This window comes from Engraulis encrasicolus, chromosome 14 (assembly GCF_034702125.1).
Source record: "Engraulis encrasicolus isolate BLACKSEA-1 chromosome 14, IST_EnEncr_1.0, whole genome shotgun sequence".
Lineage (NCBI taxonomy): Eukaryota > Metazoa > Chordata > Actinopteri > Clupeiformes > Engraulidae > Engraulis > Engraulis encrasicolus.
This window is the reverse complement of record NC_085870.1, coordinates 24136227-24155674: the sequence shown is the minus strand read 5'-3', so window position 1 is coordinate 24155674 and position 19448 is coordinate 24136227. Positions and strand designations below refer to the sequence as shown.

Here is a 19448-nt window from a genome sequence, read left to right as displayed (position 1 = left end):
GATAGAAGGATAGAGAGATGTTGTAGAAGTGGTAGATGGTGGACTGATGGGGGAGGGGGTGAGGGTGGACGAGGGAGGAGGGGGCAGGGTGTGTGTGTGTGTCTGTGTCTGTGCGTGTGCGTGTGCGCGAGTGTGTGTTTGTGTGCGTGTGCATGCGCACGTGTGCGTGTGTGCGCGCGTGTGTTTGCGTGTGTGTGCGTGTGCGTGGGTGTGGGTGCGTGTGTGTGTGTGTGTGTGTGTGTGTGTGTGTGTGTGCGTGTGCGTGTGCGTGTGCGTGTGCGTGTGCGTGTGCGTGTGCGTGTGCGTGTGCGTGTGCGTGTGCGTGTGCGTGTGCGTGTGTGTGTGTGTGTGTGTACGTGTGCGTGTGTGTGTGGGCCAAAGAGCAGTCACACTAGAGTAGAGCTCACATTCACACATGCATCCAGGGCCCATTAAACCCAAGCCATGTGTCGCTGCCTGAGAGCCTGTGAAGCCGTGTTTGGTTGTTTTTTTCCCCTCTTCCTTCCCCTTCCTCGCCGCCTTTTTCTTTTTTCTTTGCTTTTATTTTTATCACTGCTGCTGTCTATGGCCGAAGCTTTTGTACACAAAAGAGTGGGAGCAAAAAATGTGTGTGTGCATGTGTGCACCATACCTGTCAATTTAAGTTAAAAAAAAAAAAACGGGACATTAGCCCAAATCAATTTTCAAGTTCCAATAGCCCAAATCCTGGCAGTCAAAGAGACGGCAGTGACAGATCGGACTGTGCGTTCTGTCCGCGTGCGAGGCCAGTCCTGTCCAAAATCCCCCACAGCGCATGTTTTAAAAGGAGCATGTACAGTGGAAAAACAATGAAATTTGAGTTTTTTCCTTGGTGTTTTGTCGCTCAAGTTGTCTGGGGCTGATGCAAAACTTTGTGCTGGTGCAGGTTGTGATGAAGTTAATCGCACGATTCGCTGTTCAGAGTGTTTACCATATCAACAGCGTTGTTAGTATGAACTGTTTGATTGTTTCCACAAGGCAAGGAGTGGACACAGACACGCCAATGGAGCTCGAGGATGAAAGCTCGTATTTTCAAGGAACTAGATTTTTTGGTGGTATCTGCCGTAAAATCCACTGGCAGGTAGCTCGATAAGCAAGACCCTCTACTTTCATATCTGGTGAAATACGTAAGTATAGGGGGTGGGGCTCGTCAGGCTACTGATAGAGGCATGGGGATAATTTCTGGTCTCACACAGTTTTTTTTGTTAATGAGGGAAATCGGGATATTTAGCGGGAAAATACCAAATCGGGAAGGCAGCGGGGAATAAGTCAGAAATAGGGAGATTCCCGTGAAAATAGGGATTGTTGACAAGTATGGTGTGCACGTGTGTGCAGGGAAGATAGAACGAGCATGTTTGTGTCACAGAGAGACTGAGTCACTCACGTGTATGTGTGTTTGCATGTATCTAAATATGCATACAGTATACAGTGTGTTAATGTGTGAAGAGGGAAGGAGGGAGGGAGGGAGGAAGGGAGGGAGGAGGAAGTAGAGTGTGTGTATTATATATGTTGGTGATGAATGGTGTGTGTGTGTGTGTGTGTGTGTGTGTGTGTGTGTGTGTGTGTGTGTGTGTGTGTGCGTGTGTGTGTGCGTGTGCGTGTGCGTGTGCGTGTGCGTGTGCGTGTGTGTGTGTGTGTTTGTGAACGTGTGAATGTGTGTGTGTGCGTGCGTGCGTGTGTGCGTGTGTGCATGCGTGTGTGTGTGTGTGTGTAGGTGGGAGCATATGTGTGTGAGTGCATGTGTGTGCATATGTGTGGGAATGTGTGTCCATGTATGAGCATGTGTGAGTGTGCAGGCATGCCTGTGTGTGTGTGTGTGTGTGTGTGTGTGGGTGTGTGTGTGTGGGTGTGGGTGTGTGTGGGTGTGCGTGTGTGAGCATGTGTGTGTGAGGCGTGCCAGGACATGGCAGTGATGAGAGGAATAGACAGCGTCGGCAGCCCATTAATGCAGCATGTAAACAGTCCTCCGCGCTTCCCTTTGACCTTTCGTTCGAACGTGATTACGCTGCAATTTTCCTCCTCCCCGACTCCAGCTCCAGCTCCAGCTCCAGGTACCAGGTACCAGGCCCCCGCATTGGCACCCCATGATGCTCTAGTTTCTTGCTTTCTCTCTCTCTCTCTCTCTCTCTCTCTCTCTCTCTCTCTCTCTCTCTCTCTCTCTCTCCCTCAATCTCTCTCTCTCTCTCTCTCTCTCTCTCTCTCTCTCTCTCTCTCTCTCTCTCTCTCTCTCTCTCTCTCCCTCTGTTCCTGTCTCTCTAGCACTCTTTGCATGTCTGTCTGTCTGTCTCTCTCTCACTCTCTGTCTCTTTCTCTCTCTCTCTCTGTCTCTCTCTGTGTCTCTCTTTCTCCCTCTCTTTCTCTCTTTGTCTGTGTGTCAATCAGTCTATCTCTCTGTCTGTCTGTCTGTCTGTCTGTCTCTCTCTCTCTCTCTCTCTCTCTCTCTCTCTCTCTCTGTGTTATTGTCTGTGTGTGGGTCTCTCTCTCTCTCTCTCTCTCTCTCTCTCTCTCTCTCTCTCTCTCTCTCTCACTACGCTACGCTGAGCCGCTTTGGAGACTCGATTGGCATACGTGCGCGTGCCCAGCAAGCACTTCATCTTGTCTCTGATTGACCCCGCCGGCTGTGCACCCCCCCCCCCCCCCCCTTTCATCACTTCGCCAACCCCCCCATCCCTGCTCTCTCTCTCTCTCTCTCTCTCTCTCTCTCTCTCTCTCTCTCTCTCTCTCTCTCTCTCTCTCTCTCTCTCTCTCTCTCTCATCACCTCGCTAACCCCCCAACCCTACTCTTGTGTAATGACGTCTCCTAACAAGCTATGATATGAGATGGATATCAATCAAATTATGCTGAAGGGTCCTCCAGGGGTTAGACAGGAGGGGGGTGCTCTTTTTAAACGGTGTGGAGGAGCTATCCAGGAAGTCTGTCACATGCCACTGATGTAGTGAAGTAATAAGTCGTTGTAACCCCCCACCCCACACCCGCCACCTAATTTTTTTTCTTCCATTCCCCACCCCTTCACTAATCCATTCCATTCCATGCCCCCTCCATCACCCCACTTCTATCCTCCAATAGTTTGTCTTTTCACTCTCTTTTATGCCCCCCCCCCCCCATCAACACCACCATCACCACCACCACCACCCCTCCCCCACCCCTATCACAAGAAACCGATTAGGTTAAACAGGTGGATAGGCATACTCGCCATTCGAGATTATTTTTATTTTATGAAAACCCTAAGCCACCTTGTCCTCTGCTTCACCTTCTTTCCCCAGACAAAATCTCCTCTTGTTGTAATATTGAGTGGCGGGAAGCAAGACGTTGCTCGCATCGCTTAAAAGCTCCACCCCAGAGAAAATATTATCAGTTTGCAACTCCCCCATCAAACCCCTTGACACTGCCCGCGACACTACACAGACACACACACACACACGCACGCACGCACGCACGCACGCACGCACACACACACACACACACACACACACACACACACACACACACACACACACACACACACACACACACACACACACACACACACACACACACACACACACACACACACACACACACACACACACACACACACACACACACAGATGGGGTTGGGCTTCACCTGCCCACGTGAGTGCATGTCTGATGCATTTGTGCATGAGTGGGATTAGGGTTTAAATATCGCCGGCAGGGAAATGCACTTCACTTAGAAGAGGAAGAGCAGGTCAATTCTCTCAGCTCTTCTTCCTGTGTGACTGTCAATGCGTGCGGGTGTGTGTGTGTGTGTGTGTGTGTGTGTGTGTGTGTGTGTGTGTGTGTGTGTGTGTGTGTGTGTGTGTGTGTGTGTGTGTGTGTGTGTGTGTGTGTGTGTGTGCATGTGCGTGTGCGTGTGTGCGTGTTTGTGTGTGTGTGTGTGAGACAGAGAAAGAGAGAGAGAGAGAGATGAGAGAGAGAGAGAGAGAGAGAGAGAGAGAGAGAGAGAGAGAGAGAGAGAGAGAGAGAGGAACAGAAAGAAAGAGTGTGAGAGAAAGAGACAGACAGACAGAAAGAGAAAGAGAGCTAGAGACAGGAACAGAGGGAGAGGAAGAGAGAGAGAGAGAGAGATAGAGAGAGAGAGAGAGAGAGAGAGAGAGAGAGAGAGAGAGAGAGAGAGAAAGAAGAGAGAGAGAGAGAGAAATGAGTGAGAGTACCTGAATCTGTGCCTCTTTCTGTCTGTATCCGTTTTTTATGGAGCTGCAAAGTCTTTCCAGAGACATAGGGATTTACAAACTTGTGCAGGAATCCACCGAGGCATTCACCTCAACTTAACCTCAAAATAGGGTTGCCAACTGTCAATGAAAAAAATACGGGACACTTCATCGTGCCGGGGGTCTGGGGGTCGTCCCCCAGAAAAATTAGCATTTCTTAGATGTAATTTCTTGCATTTTAACGTCCTGTGTCCCGTTTCAGTTCAATACGGAACCCGTACTTTTATCTCTAAATACAGGACGATTCCGTATTTCAAGGGACGGTTGGCAACCCTACCTCAAAAGGGTTGCTAGCTAGCAAAATGGCTGCTCAACATCCCCACATGGAGTCACGCTTGGGTGGTCGCTCGATCTTTTGACAACAGTCACTGGACTCTGTACTATACGCCTGGGCTACCCCAGAAAGCAAACATCCATCCTGTAAAGCCTGATTCACACCCTACATGTGTTACGGATATGTGTGGAATGTTTCACATGTGCTAACCAATGCCAAAATACTACATGTTGCGGGTTAGCAGGTACGGACAGAATTACGTTCGTAGTTTAACACATGGAGGGTATGAATGGGCTTTCATTTCCAGAATGCTACAAAAGCCATTTATAGTTTATTTTTACAATTGTTCACAGATATTTTTCACATCTGCTGTGTTTTGTTCCCAAAAATCATTCGCAAAACTTCAATGACAGCTCACAGTAAGTGCAAAATACCCCCCCAAGACAGAGATTTGCGTTTAATTTGCGTGTCAAGTGTCAAGGCTGAAAATAAGACTGAGCGGTTTCGCTAACCTGTGTTAAGGTGATAATACACTTGAGCAACACTTTTGGGCAACACTTTTGGGCAACGGTATACAATAACATGTTATTTGAACAGTTTATCACCACATTACTTAAATCAGGAGAACTTGGCTCAGCAGTAGGCACATTTTCTTAAATCATATTATCAGACAATTAGGAGCAGATCATGCTGTTGCCCAGCAACATCGCCCAAAACGCTGCCCTGTGTGTCATCAGCTTAAAAGTTAAAAATAATTTGGAACATTTGTGTGGAAACATTTGCATAAAACTTCAAATGTAATTCTCATACATCTTTTGTTTCATTTGATTTATTTTGTCATCAGGACAATTGGAGCTGGTTTATTGTATAGCATATTGCACTTTCAAAGTGTCAACTACGCTGGCTTCCAATGACTCAAAGCATTGACTTTAAAATACATCTTTTGACTTTTGAAGTTCTCCACAACCCTGGCCTTGCATACATTACAGTCCTATAGCCGTATTGCTGAGTTACACATCACGCTCACTACGCTCATCAAATGCAGGATTATTGGTCCAACAATGGGAGTTGTTTTTCATATGTTACTCCTAAATTATGGGATACCCTGCCACCAGAGGTACAGTCACAGGACTCTGCTTCAAGATTCGAAAGTGCGCTGACAGTCCAAAGCAGCTGATGGACTTGAATTTCTCCAGCTTCTGATGTTATTTTACTGCCAGCCCTGCTCCATCTCTTGCTCTCTCAACGCTCCTATTACACCTTCACTATCCTGTTATAATGAAGGTGCAACAAGCCAAAATAAATAGCTAGATACGTAAATAAAAGAGCTCTTTGTTCGCAGGTGCGTGCATGTGCGTGCCGTGTATGTGCATGCGTGCGTGCGTGCGTGCGTGCGTGCGTGCGTGCGTGCGTGCGTGCGTGCGTGCGTGCGTGCGTGCGTGCATGTCCACTCTAGCGTGTCTAAGGAGCCTGCCGTTTCAGCAGATAGAGGAGAGGGTCCTATGACGGGCTGCCATTCTGTCACTCTGTTCTCTTGGAGCAGAGAGGAGTTTTATCTGCACAGCGCTGCTATGGCACCAGAATCACCATTTCAGAATATTTTGAGAATATCTGCCCCACAAAACATATTTGTCACTGACTGTCTGAGTGTTTGTGTGTGTGTCTGAGTGTTTGTGTGTGTGTGTGTGTGTGTGTGTGTGTGTGTGTGTGTGTGTGTGTGTGTGTGTGTGTGTGTGTGTGTGTGTGTGTGTGTGTGTGTGTGTGTGTGTGTGTGTGCGCGTGTGTGCGTGTGTGCGCGCCTTTCAGTTTGTGTCTATTTGTGTGTGTGTGACTGTCTATGTGTGTCTATGTGTGTCTATTTGTGTGTGTATTGTAGCAGAGAGGACGTCCAATGCAAATATGGTGAGAGCGAGCGGCGAGTGGAGTGCGTATGAAGATTGGCCCTGCTGGTGTCTTCCACATGAATCTCAGTCCGTCTGGGGATCATTTGGCATGCTTAATTTAGCCTGCACGCACACGCTCAGACCTGAGAGAGAGAGAGAGAGAGAGAGAGAGAGAGAGAGAGACAGAGACAGAGAGAAAGAGAGAGAGAGAGAGAGAGAGAGAGAGACAGAGAGAGAGAGAGAGAGAGAGAGAGAGAGACAGAGACAGAGAGAAAGAGAGAGAGAGAGAGAGAGAGAGAGAGAGAGAGAGAGAGAGTCAGCGTGGCTGGAATATTAAGACTGCCCCCCTGAGGGGCATCGGGGGAACTGCGGTGCCAGATGAGGCTTGTTCTTCCACCTACTTAGCATTTTCATTTCCTTCTCTCCCTCTTTCTCTCTCTCTCCTTCTCTTTCGCTTTCTCTCCCTCTCTTTCTTTCTATCTCTATCTCTCTATCTCTCTCATTGCACAAAGCATCCCCTCGGAGTGTCAGAGGCTGTGGAAAAGGCAATAGCAGGAGAGATGTGGAGTTGGCTGTGTGTGTGTGTGTGTGTGTGTGTGTGTGTGTGTGTGTGTGTGTGTGTGTGTGTGTGTGTGTGTGTGTGTGTGTGTGTGTGTGTGTGTGTGTGTGTGTGTGTGTGTGTGTGTGTGTGTGTGTGTGTGTGTGTGTTTGTGCGTGCGTGCGTGCGTGCGTGCGTGCGTGCGTGCGTGCGTGCGTGCGTGTGCATATGTGTGTACGCGCGCATTATGTGTATTTGTGTGTGTTCATGTGCAGCGCTCTGAGGGGGATTTAAGATCACCAAATGACTCAGACTGGGAATCCGCAGACTTGCAGGGTGCTGCCGCTCCTGCTGCCTCCACTGCCTCTGCTGCTATTGCTGCTGTTGTTGCTGTTGTTGTTTATTTCTTGCTGTTGTTGTTGTTTTGTTGCTGTTGACGGCGTGCGGAGCAGCCCCAGAGCCTGGCTGCAGGAGGGCTTCCCGAGACGGAGGCCTGACAGGGTGGAATCTCAGGCGGGAAGTGGAGCGGAGCTCACAGGGATTTAAGAGCCAGTCAGCAGCAGCAGCAGCAGCAGCAGTCACAGCCACAGCAACCTGCCCTGGGCTGGTATTCTGGAATGCAGGGCATTTTCCTGGTGGGGCGACAGTCCTCAGAGGCCAATGCTGTTGCTTTTGTTGTTGTTGTTTTTGTTGTTGTTGTTTGTTTCATTTTGTTCCTTAGAGACCGTCCCTCAATTTAGATGGGGCGACCCGTCGGCCTATCGTTTAATTAGACTGAGCTAGTCATACTGTAGTATTGTAGTATAAAGGCAGGGGGGGGGGTGGCAGGCTGGTCGATGGTGCCTAAAATGCCCGGACTGGTTTTCAGCCCCAGTCCAGCCCTGAGTCTGCCAGCCTGACTGCACTCCGCTCCCCTACTCCACTCCACTCAGCTGTAGCTCATCAGTGCGAAGCCCATCGCTGTGTGCCAGCCCCCAGGATTTATGGTTAAGACTCGCAGGACGTTTGCACAGACTACAGGGCGATATCATCGGTGTATTTTAGGACGACCACAGTGGCCCGTTGTGACTGTACCATGACGAAGGACTTAGGGGGGGCTCTAAACTCAGGGTGTCTCCAGGTGTGACAATAATGCAATATTTTTGGACTTTGATGGTTGTTGTTTGTTGTTGGTGTGTGTACCTCTGCGTGTCTGTGTGTGTCTATGACATTCAATGACATTCAATGCAAATAGTGACCACAGCTTGCACTGCTGTGTACATGTGTTTGTTTTTCTTCTGTTTTGAACACACGGTCATAGTCCCTTCCATTTAAACTCGCTGTATTTAGCTGTGCATCAAAGGTTTTGCCTCGCCCAATTCACCAGCCAGCTGCCCTTCAACTTGCACTCCTCTGAGTCTGTCCCAATTACACATCTTAGCAAGCTAATTTTTCTATTTTCAAGTAAAAACATCTAATCAATCTTATTTTAAGTGAAAAACACAAAGTAATTAGTACTTTTTAATTGGAATTTAGAAATAGAAATTAGAATATTTATACTTGTTTTCGAACATTTGTCTGTGGGGCAATATATTTATACTTGTTTTTTTTTGTTTACGAGTAAAATGATCCAAGTAAAAATATCTTGCCCCATGGACAAATGTTCGAAAACAAGTATAAATAGACTAATTTCTAGTTCTAAATTCCAGTTAAAAAGTATAGTTATTTTTTTCTTAAAATAAGATTACCTAGATGTTTTTACTTGAAACTAGAAAAATAAGCTTGCTAAGATTTCATTTTTTGCAGTGGACCGACTCCCCAACTGTAAAACCATGTCTACGTACAGTATGTTTGTTTTTGATCGTTTGTTCGTTCACTCAATTTGCCTTTGTTTATTTTGTATTGTGTGACAGAGGCCACGGTGATCACCACTCAGCCTGGGACGCTGGACGTGACGGTGGGGGAGAGCATCGTGCTGGCCTGCCAGGTGACCCACGACCCCTCCCTGGAGCCGCGCTTCACCTGGTTCTTCAACGAACAGGTCATCAACTTCGGCAGCCATGGGGGCTACTTCGAGAAAGTCGGCGGCGTAAGTGCTTCTGGGTGTCATTCTGTTCTTATTTTATTTCATTTTTTTGCCTTTATTGACGGCTCTTTAGTATAGAATTCTTCCACACATCACTTGGTCAGGTGCATCAGACGGGAAGCCCTGGGTCACTAAGGTTAGAGACAAGAAAGCTCCCACACGCTGTCCACATTTACAGTGTTTAATGGGGACGTTTCGGTACATTCACCTTCTTCAAGCAATTCCATTCCATTGTGTTTCTGCCTTTACTAATATTAGTTAGTGAGAGAGAGAGAGAGAGCGAGAGAGAGAGAGAGAGAGAGAGAGAGAGAGAGAGCGAGAGAGAGAGAGAGAGAGAGAGAGAGGGAGAGAGAGGGAGAGACGAGGGAGGTTGGGAAACGGCCCAGTTTGGATTCGAACCTGGGACCCCATGCTCATGTATGGCACCAGCGCCACAGTTTACGTCTTGTACAGTGACTCTATAGTCCTTTACCTCACCCAGCCCACTGGTTGGAAACCGGTTTGCTTATTGGAGAGTTTAACGTAGGTCTGTGGACCTTTCTTTCCAATCTCAATACAAACCCATCACTCCAACTGTGGGTTTTATTTTCCTTTTAATATCTTAATACAAGCCCACCACGCCAACTGTCTTTTTTTATTCTTTTAATATCTCAATACAAGCCCATCACACCGACTGTGTTTTTTTCTTTTTCTTTTAATATCTCAATACAAGACCATCACACCAACTATTTTTTTTTCTTTTAATATCGCAATACAAGCCCATCACATGGACTTCACCTCACTTCACCAAAGGTTGTAAAATCACCTCCCAACGCCACACTACGCCAAGCCAGCGCATAATGAACCTTTTCAATCTTATAAGAAATAAAAAATAATGGATCAGACACACACTCTTCCCACACACTCTCTTTTCCCACTGCGAGAGCGTTTGGTTATTTATGGTCTGCCAGACAATGGATGAAAGAGCCATTGTTTCTTTTCCCCCTTCAGCAGTCTTCGCAAAGACGTTCGTCTGAGTCCAAGCCCTAATAGCTCTGGTCTTGCATCATTTGTGAAATCATGACATAACCAGCGTGCGTTTAGCGGGGGTAAGGCGCGTTGAGAGACAGAGCCATTTTCCCTCGGCGCCATGGACGTGGATTAATGCATTTTTGATACAATGCAGGGCCAGCTATTGAATAGTCTCCCCTCTAACAGTTACACCACCATCACCACCATCACCACCACCTTCACCTCCACCAGCACCGCGGCTTCCACTTTTTACACAGAGGTGATAATTATTAGCCCAGCAATGAAATGAAAATCAAGGATGGATTTACGCTAGCGATAGTTTGTCAGGTTTTCCATTATGGCGGAGAGCTCACTGACAGTCGCGTGCATGTGTTAATGCAATTTATAATTAAGCCGCGGCACGCGGTAACAAATGACTCCGCTCCGTCGCGTACATGCACTCGTACGGCATTCCATTTAAACTTCATGAACCCTATTTAATTGTACAACTGCTTTTGCCTCGTTCAATTCACCAGACCCCCCGGCCCCCACCACCACCCCATACTCCATGGCGAACGAGAGCGTGAGGGCATATTAAGTGATGGAGACATTGGAAGGATCTGTTATTACCTTACGGAAGTGGACGAAGAAAGAAACATCTTAAACTCACAAAGTGCTCGCCGCCGCTCTCATATCTTTTTTTTCCTACCTAGCGCGCTCTCTCTCACTTCACACGCCTCTGAAAATGCCACACAGGTCGTTATTAAGGCTAATTACAGGGAGTCGAATGGCGGGGGGTACAGTATTGCGCACATCCATTTTCGAGCATTGCTAGCTGTTGAGAGAGCTTCCTGTTCCTGTTCAGGCTATTAGGCCTCTGCTCTGACTCCAATTTTCCCCACAATCTAATCTCCTCTCTGGCCCAACACACAGCCACAGCCACAGCCACAGCAACTGGCAATGGCAACCAGGGCCACTGACAGCTTTTGCTGGGCCCGGCGGCGAGTTTGCGAAACATAGGACGATATTGCGCCCAACTGCGTTTGGCGTCTCCGATTGGCTACAACGGCTCCCTTGTTCCTCCCCTCTGATGGCTTTCATTTGACAGCAAGAATTTCAACTCTCGCTCAAAGCAGGCTTGCAGAACATTCGTGTACAAATAATTTGGCCGATCTCTTGAAACAGACACTAAAAGTAGGGTAACAACAAACAAAAAGTAGGCTACCCAACCCATTTACGATGCTGTAGGCCTACACAAATGCCGTGTCGTGTTTCATTTTAGCATGGTTTGGCATATCTCTTGAAACAGATGTGCCAAGTCAAACAAATGTAGCCATAGATACCCAACGATGCAGTGAGCTCCAGTATTTGATTTCATTTTTATTTACATAGCCTAATAAATGAAAGCGTCAGCTAAATGCAATGTAATGTAGCCTAATCCTAACTGCATAAACTCCTGTGTTTATAAATGCCGTATCATGTCATTTTATTATGGTTTGGCTGATCTCTTGAAACAGATGACACTAAAAGCATAAACAAAAGCAGGCCTAGCCAACGATGCAATACAAATGACGTTTCTTACCATTTCATTTTATTCACATTATCCAAACCTCGAGGTGATCTGGTAAGTTGTCCACCGAGTCCATGGCACATGTGGTAGCAAATGTAGGATTAACCTTCTATTTATTATGTCGGTAAATCCATCTGGTGGTCATATTAGGAGCTGCATTCTGCACATCAATTCATCCCCACTTCTGTAGATCTAACAGGGTACTTTGATAAGGTCTGTAATGAAACACTGAAATTGCGGTGATAGTTTTCTGTTGTCTAAGTACCTCAGTTTTAACCAACTTTGCCTGTGACCTGTCCTTGTCATGATGACAGACAAGGCATATTGGATTGTAGAAAATGTATTAAATAGTATTTGGAACAAGGTATACATCAGATTTCAAGGAGTGAAACTGCTGCAGTGCCAAATAGACACCGGGAGGCAAGCAGGCAGAGAGCATAATGAGGACAGCACACTCAAATCACGCAGATCAAATGTATGTATGCATGCAAATGTAAAATCAAGCAGCACAGCAAAACAAACCATTATAAACAATGCAACATGATGCACAGCAACATGAGCCAGTGTGACAGCAAACCACACCAAAAATGAATAAGTATGCAAAACAACGAAAATGTAAAATCACAAAATGTGGTCAGTTTAAAAACATGCAAACCAAGGAAAATGTAAAATCACAAAATGTAGTTTGTTTAAATCCAATCCAATAAGCATTGTCTTTCATCATTGTGTTGATGCCACTGTAGCAGTTTCACTCCTTGGAATCTGATTTATACCTTGTTCCAAATACTATTTAATACATTTTCTACAATCCAATATGCCTTGTCTGTCATCATGACACCACCTATTTTTTGTCAGGTCACAGGCAAAGTTGGTTAAAACTGAGGTACTTAGACAACAGAAAACTATCACCGCAATTTCAGTGTTTCATTACAGACCTTATCAAAGTATCCATGTGTTAATGTTAGATCTACAGAAGTGGGGATGAATTGATATGCAGAATGCAGTTCCTAATATGACCACCAGATGGATTTACCGACATAATAAATAGAAGGTTAATCCTACATTTGCTACCACATGTGCCATGGACTCGGTGGACAACTTACCAGATCACCTCGAGGTTTGGATAATGTGAATAAAATGAAATGGTAAGAAACGTCATTTGTATTGCATCGTTGGCTAGGCCTGCTTTTGTTTATGCTTTGAGTGTCATCTGTTTCAAGAGATCAGCCAAACCATAATAAAATGACATGATACGGCATTAACACAGGAGTTTATGCAGTTAGGATTAGGCTACATAAGGCTACATTACATTGCATTTAGTGACGCTTTCATTTATTAGGTTATGTAAATAAAAATGAAATCAAATACTGGAGCTCACTGCATCATTGGGTAGGCTATGGCTACGTTTGTTTGACTTGGCACATCTGTTTCAAGAGATATGCCAAACCACGCTAAAATGAAATACGACACGGCATTTGTGTAGGCCTACTGCATCGTAAATGGTTTGGGTAGCCTATTTTTTGTTTGTTGTTACCCTACTTTTAGTGTCTGTTTCAAGAGATCGGCCAAATTATTTGTACACAAATGTTCTGCAAGCGTGCTTTGAGCGAGAGTTGAAATTCTTGCTGTCAAATGAAAGCCATCAGAGGGGAGGAACAAGGGAGCCGTTGTAGCCAATCGGAGACGCCAAACGCGGTTGGGCGCAATATCGTCCTATGTTTCGCAAACTCGCGGCCCGGGCCACGAATCAAGATGGCGTCAACGTGAGACGCACGAGAAGATGTCTGCTCAATCCATAATTGTTTGACCGTCAACTTAACTAAAACTTTACTGAATGACTACCGGTATGCAACAATAAGGACGAACTTTTGCAACATCTGCTACTGACCTCGAGTAGGCTACTCACTGTCGGATACCTCTGAACATACCCAAACAAATTGCGCTGCAAACCGCCGCCATGGAAGGACATGTTTCCAACAACTCTATTTGGGAAGCGATCCAGCAGCTTAAATTGGACATGGTCTCGCACTTAAGCGCAAAAATCGACCCGATCCAAGAGAGTTTACAGTCCATAAAAACATCATTATCCACACTCGGGGACCATGTTTCTACCCTTGAGCAACGCGTGAGTACAAACGAGGATGACTTGGATGACCTGAAAAGACGCATGGAGGCGCTTGAGAAGGACAACACCTACCTTCGTGACAAAATTGAGGACGCGGAGAACAGAAGCAGGGCCCATAACCTACGATTCCTGCATGTACCCGAAAAAGCTGAAGGCTCGGATATCCATGGTTTCGTGATCAAACTCATCACACAACTCCTGGGAGCCGAGAACTTTGCCACCCCACCAGCCATTGAAAATGCGCACCGCACTCCTGTACGACTAACCAACAGAACTCCTACTACAAATAAAACTGGACAACGCGCACCATCGGACAACAAGAAACCTGTACCAAGACCTATCTACGTGAAATTCCTAAGCCTCCGTGAACGGAAACACATCCTAAATCTCTCCAAGGAAAAAGGAGAACTGTACTACGACGGCAAAAGGGTATACATTTATCCGGACTACTCGGTTGCCACTATGAACAAGCGACGGCAGTTTGATGATGTCAAGAAAAGACTTCGCGACATGGATATGGAGTACTCACTCTTCTTTCCAGCAACACTGTCCATTTGGCCTACCGCAGGTGACGAAAAAGAGCTTCAGTTCAAATGTGCTAAAGAAGCAAACTCTTTCTTGGACACTGTGCACAAGCCTATGGAATGACTGCACTCGCCAGATGAAGGTATCCTGACTATAATTTCTTATTTCTGTATGGTCAGTATGAGTAGCACTTGCAGTAGCATTCTAACATGAACATTTTAAGGTCTTTTGACTGGGGAAGCTTAACGTTATGAAGCTCTCTTAAGCTCTCTCTCAGGCCCTACCTTAGGCCTATGTAGGCCCACCATCCGGTGCTGAGATTTCTGTTTGTAAAAAGGTCTGGCCTAGACCAGGCAGTTCTCTTTTTTTCCTGCAAGTTGATACTGCTTTATGTTAATGGGGTGGGAAACGAGGGGGGAGAGGGGAAGAGGGAGAAAAGGACTGAGATGGACTATGATATCGGCCTACACTGGCACATTTACAGCATTTTGATTTTGCCTTCTCTTATGGACAATGATGGACTCTAACATTGGCCATACTGGTGTATAGATTGCACATTGACTTTTTCGTTAAGGGAAGAGGAGAAAAAGAAAAAGGTTACATTGATACCAGCTGAATCCGGTTCAGCCCATTTGTTCATGATTTTCACCACAAATATATGTGAACGAAATAGGCCAAATGAATGATGGAATATGACCTGGTCTACCAAGTTGTTGGCACTCTGATTTTGATGTAAGGACAAAAGGACAATGATGGACTTCGTTACAAAGCCACACTGGTGCTTTACAGACCTTACTTTATGTTGCCCATGCTTGAATGTGGATTATACAAGGGCATTTCTAGCATTCTGATTTTGCTTTTTTTTTTTTTCTCTCTCCCTACCTTTTCCCCCTCTCTCTAATAGTGGTCTATCACAAACTTGCCAATGCCCCCCATATGACAAAAAAATACTCAATTTAATTATAAGACTTAGTTAAAATTACAGTTTCCTTATGCAATGCTTTTCCACACCAAGATTTTGAGTGGACACAGCTGAAATAGACTTCTGTCTTTAGGTATCTGGACATGTGTGTGTGTGTGTGTGTGTGTGTGTGTGTGTGTGTGTGTGTGTGTGTGTGTGTGTGTGTGTGTGTGTGTGTGTGTGTGTGTGTGTGTGTGTGTGTTGCTCCACAGCCCTTTCCTTCTTCACCACCAATCCCTTTTACTGTTTCATTATTAAGCGAGTAATCCACTATAAGTAAAGGGTTTCAAGTGATACATCTAAATATCAGGAGTTTACCAAATAAAATAGATCATCTGAGAGCCTGGCTTGCTTACAATAAACCTGATGTTATTACCGTCTCTGAGACCTGGTTGAGCTGTGATGTCTCAGATGATGAAATTCATATAGATGGATATACCTTATTTAGAGCTGACAGAGCCACACGTGGTGGTGGGGTCGCCACCTATATAGTGTCACACCTGCATTCAGAGATTGTTTCACCTACTGAAATCCCTGTTCATTTTGAATGTCTCTTTGTAAAAATTTGTTTTCATGAAAACAAAAACCTACTAATAGGTAATATCTATAGACCGCCCAATTCACCTTCTGACTCTATAAAATGTATTAGCAATACCATTAGCTCTTTAAATAGCTTTAAAGAGATGATAATTCTTGGCGACTTTAACTGCAATTGGTTAGACCGTGCTTCGGCTAAAGACAGACATATCATTGAAAGTCTCAACTTGACACAGATAATCAAAGAACCCACCAGAGTTGGAAATACATCTAAAACACTACTAGACTGGATATTAGTCACCCACCCTGACAGGATCATTGACTCTGCGGTGCTTCCTGATAGCTTTAGTGATCACTCAATTGTATCTTGTAAATGGAAAATCAGAACACCACGCCTACCACCTAAATTAATCAAAGTAAGGCAGATGAAGTACTTTAACAGAACTCACTTTTTAGATGATCTACAGAATATTAACTGGCATAGACTTCATTTAATCCCCTCAGTTGATGATGCCTATGAGTTTTTCCATACTGAAGTACTTTCTGTTATCAATCAACATGCACCGTGGCGATCAGTAAGGGTAAAAGGAAGGCACTTGCCCTGGATTGATGGTGAACTACTGACACTCTTTAAACTTAGAGACAAGGCATGGAAAAAACATCGTACAACAAACAACTCCCAAGATTGGGAAGCCTACAAGCATTTAAGGAATGTTTGCACAACTAAGACACGCAATGCTAAATCTGATTATTTCAAAAACAACCTATGTAGAGATTACACCAACCCCAAGAAATTCTGGAATAACTTAAACTGTCTACTAAATAACAAACCCAAGTCGAATACTCCAGCCAACATTAAAATGAACAATGATACCCTCTCTGATCCTTCTGAAATAGCAAATGCCTTTAATCAGCATTTTGCCTCCATCTGTAACACAAAGACCTGCTATTTAAACAATATCAACTGTGTTCAACATCCAGAGCCTTCCTCTTTCTCCTTCTTTACTATTCACCCCATTGATGTGCAAAGAGCTATATCTGAACTGAAACCAGGGGGTAAGGACCTAGATGGCCTGGACACCAAGTTTATAAAAATCGCTTCAGATGTACTGTCTTACCCACTAACTGACCTATTTAACTTATCATTAAGTACAGGTGAGGTTCCAGTAAAATGGAAGCGTGCCAGAGTTACCCCAATTCATAAAGGTGGTGATCCATCAGATGTCAATAACTATAGGCCCATTTCCATAATCAGTAGTATAGTGAAAGTCTTTGAAAAAATCATATTTAACCAACTTTACAACTACATTAATTCAGCATCTATCTTATCACATTACCAATCAGGCTTTCGGCCAAAACATTCTACAACAACAGCTTTACTAAAGTTCACCAATGACATCTACTCATCCTTGGATAAAGGCATGTCCACAGGTGCAATTTTTGTTGATTTATCCAAGGCCTTTGATCTTGTAAACCACTACATTTTACTAGACAAATTGCAGTCGATAGGTCTCTCTAAACAGGCACTTCTATGGTTCAACTCTTACCTACACCTTAGGCAACAGTGTGTGTCCTTCCAGGGAAGTCTTTCTCAATATACTCTTATTGAAAAGGGAGTTCCTCAGGGGTCATCGCTTGGGCCTCTTTTATTCTCAATCTTTATTAATGACCTCCCTGCTGCCTGCCAAGATTGCTCAATACATTTATATGCTGACGATACAGTCCTTTATAATTCTAATACTAATCTATCTAAGATTCAGACTGATCTGCAAGTAGACTTCACCAGAATTCAAAAGTGGTTTCAATGCAATGACTTGTTGCTCAATAAAAGCAAGTCTTTCTGCATGTTTTTTCCAACGAGATCAGCGACAAGAAGTCAATTCAAATTGGCTGTGAACTTTATTGATGGTACACCCCTGGGTGAAGTTGATGAGTATAAATATCTTGGTGTACGGCTTGATTCCCAACTGTCATTCAAATCACACATAGATTCTTTAGTTAAAAAGCTCAACTGTAATCTTAGGATGTTGTACCGTTCCAATAATTGTTTCACAATACAGATCAGAACAAGAATAATGAAACAACTTTTATTCCCAATTATAGACTATGCAGATGTAGTGTATCAGAATACCAGTGACACTAATCTTAAGCCACTGAGCGTTGCCTACAACAATATATGTCGATTTGTGCTTAGGTGCCCCTACACAACACATCACTGCACTCTGTATAACTCTTTAAACATTTTTTCACCCAAAGTAAGGATGCAGTTCCATTGGTTTCTGATCATCTATAAATGTCTACACCTCAACTATCCACTTTACCTAAAACAATATTTGATACCATACCATACAAACTTTCGGTTAAGGCACACCGAACACCTTTCTCTTACTGTGCCACACATCTCCAAAGAAAGCGGCAAGCGTTGTTTTAATTACAAAGCTCCTTTTGACTGGAATACACTACCTGGGTCAATAAGATCATCTACAACCTTGGGGCAGTTTAAGACATCTCTGTCAATGTATTTGAATGCATGCAACACATGTACATGTTTTCACTAATATTGCTGCAACTCAAACGAACTTCTGTTTTTGTTATTCCTGCAAGATCGTAGTCTCACTGAGTCCAGGTTGGCATGTATTCCCACTTTGCAGTGAATCTCTGTTTCCTTTTTTATGCCTTCTCGGATTCCTGATTTTTGATCTCCTGTTTTAATTTCATGTCTTTTATTTTATTTTATTTAGATTTTTTTTTTTTTATCTATTTTACTGCCTATATGCAATGCACTTGCCCTATCCATTACTAAGAACACAGTATTAAGGGGGTTGTGGGGGGGTGAGGAGACTGTGGATTGAACGTGTGTGGATGTGAGTGAATGAATGTATTGTGTTGTAATGTATTGTCTTGTATTGTTCGAATTGTCCAGATTTAAGGGGACCCTATTGAAAATGAGATGTCACATCTCAAGAGGCACTCCCCATAAATAAATAAATAAAATAAATAAAAGTCAACTGTAAGGGCCCCCTACCCAATTCATACAATGTAATGGGGACCCAATTCTGGGCCTCCTATCTCCCTGGGCCTTGGACAACATACCCCTTTGTCCCCCCTTGTTGGCGGCCCTGATGGCAACTAGCAGCGGCTCTGTCAGCTCTGTCAAAGCTGCAGGTTTCCATTCTTAGATCACACACACACCAAAACACACACAAACACACACACACACACACACGTATGAGCGTATGCGCACGCACGCACGCTAACACACACACACACACACACACACACACACACACACACACACACACACACAGACACACCTCCACACACACACACACACACACACACACACACACACACACACACACACACACACACACACACACACACACACACACACAGACACACCTCCACATACACGCACACACACACACTCACACACAAGCATACACTACAATGCACTCACACACATACACACAATACACACACATACTGTGTATACACACGCACATGCACACAAATACTGACACACAAGCACACGGGCACACACACACACAATGTCATACACAGATGAAATTAACACTTGCAAATGAAATTCATGTCTTCATGCACTGCCAGTTGCTTCAGTTTAGACGTAGCCACCCACTGAACAGAGACAGCTGTGGTGCTAATATGCCAGCAAACACCTACAAATGATGATATACTGTTTTCATAATCACAAGCAGTACCAATAATGTC

The 19448-nt window shown here is 44.7% G+C and overlaps 1 protein-coding gene across 1 annotated transcript in view; it reads left to right on the top strand.

Annotated features, from left to right (window-relative positions):
- cntn4 (contactin 4) overlaps positions 1 to 19448 on the top strand; it is a 229798-nt gene that overhangs the window by 186707 nt on the left and 23643 nt on the right. Inside the window, exon 13 of the mRNA XM_063215268.1 lies at positions 8836 to 9011. Within this exon, the coding sequence (XP_063071338.1) occupies positions 8836 to 9011 (176 nt within the window). The remainder of the gene's footprint in view (positions 1 to 8835; positions 9012 to 19448) is intronic.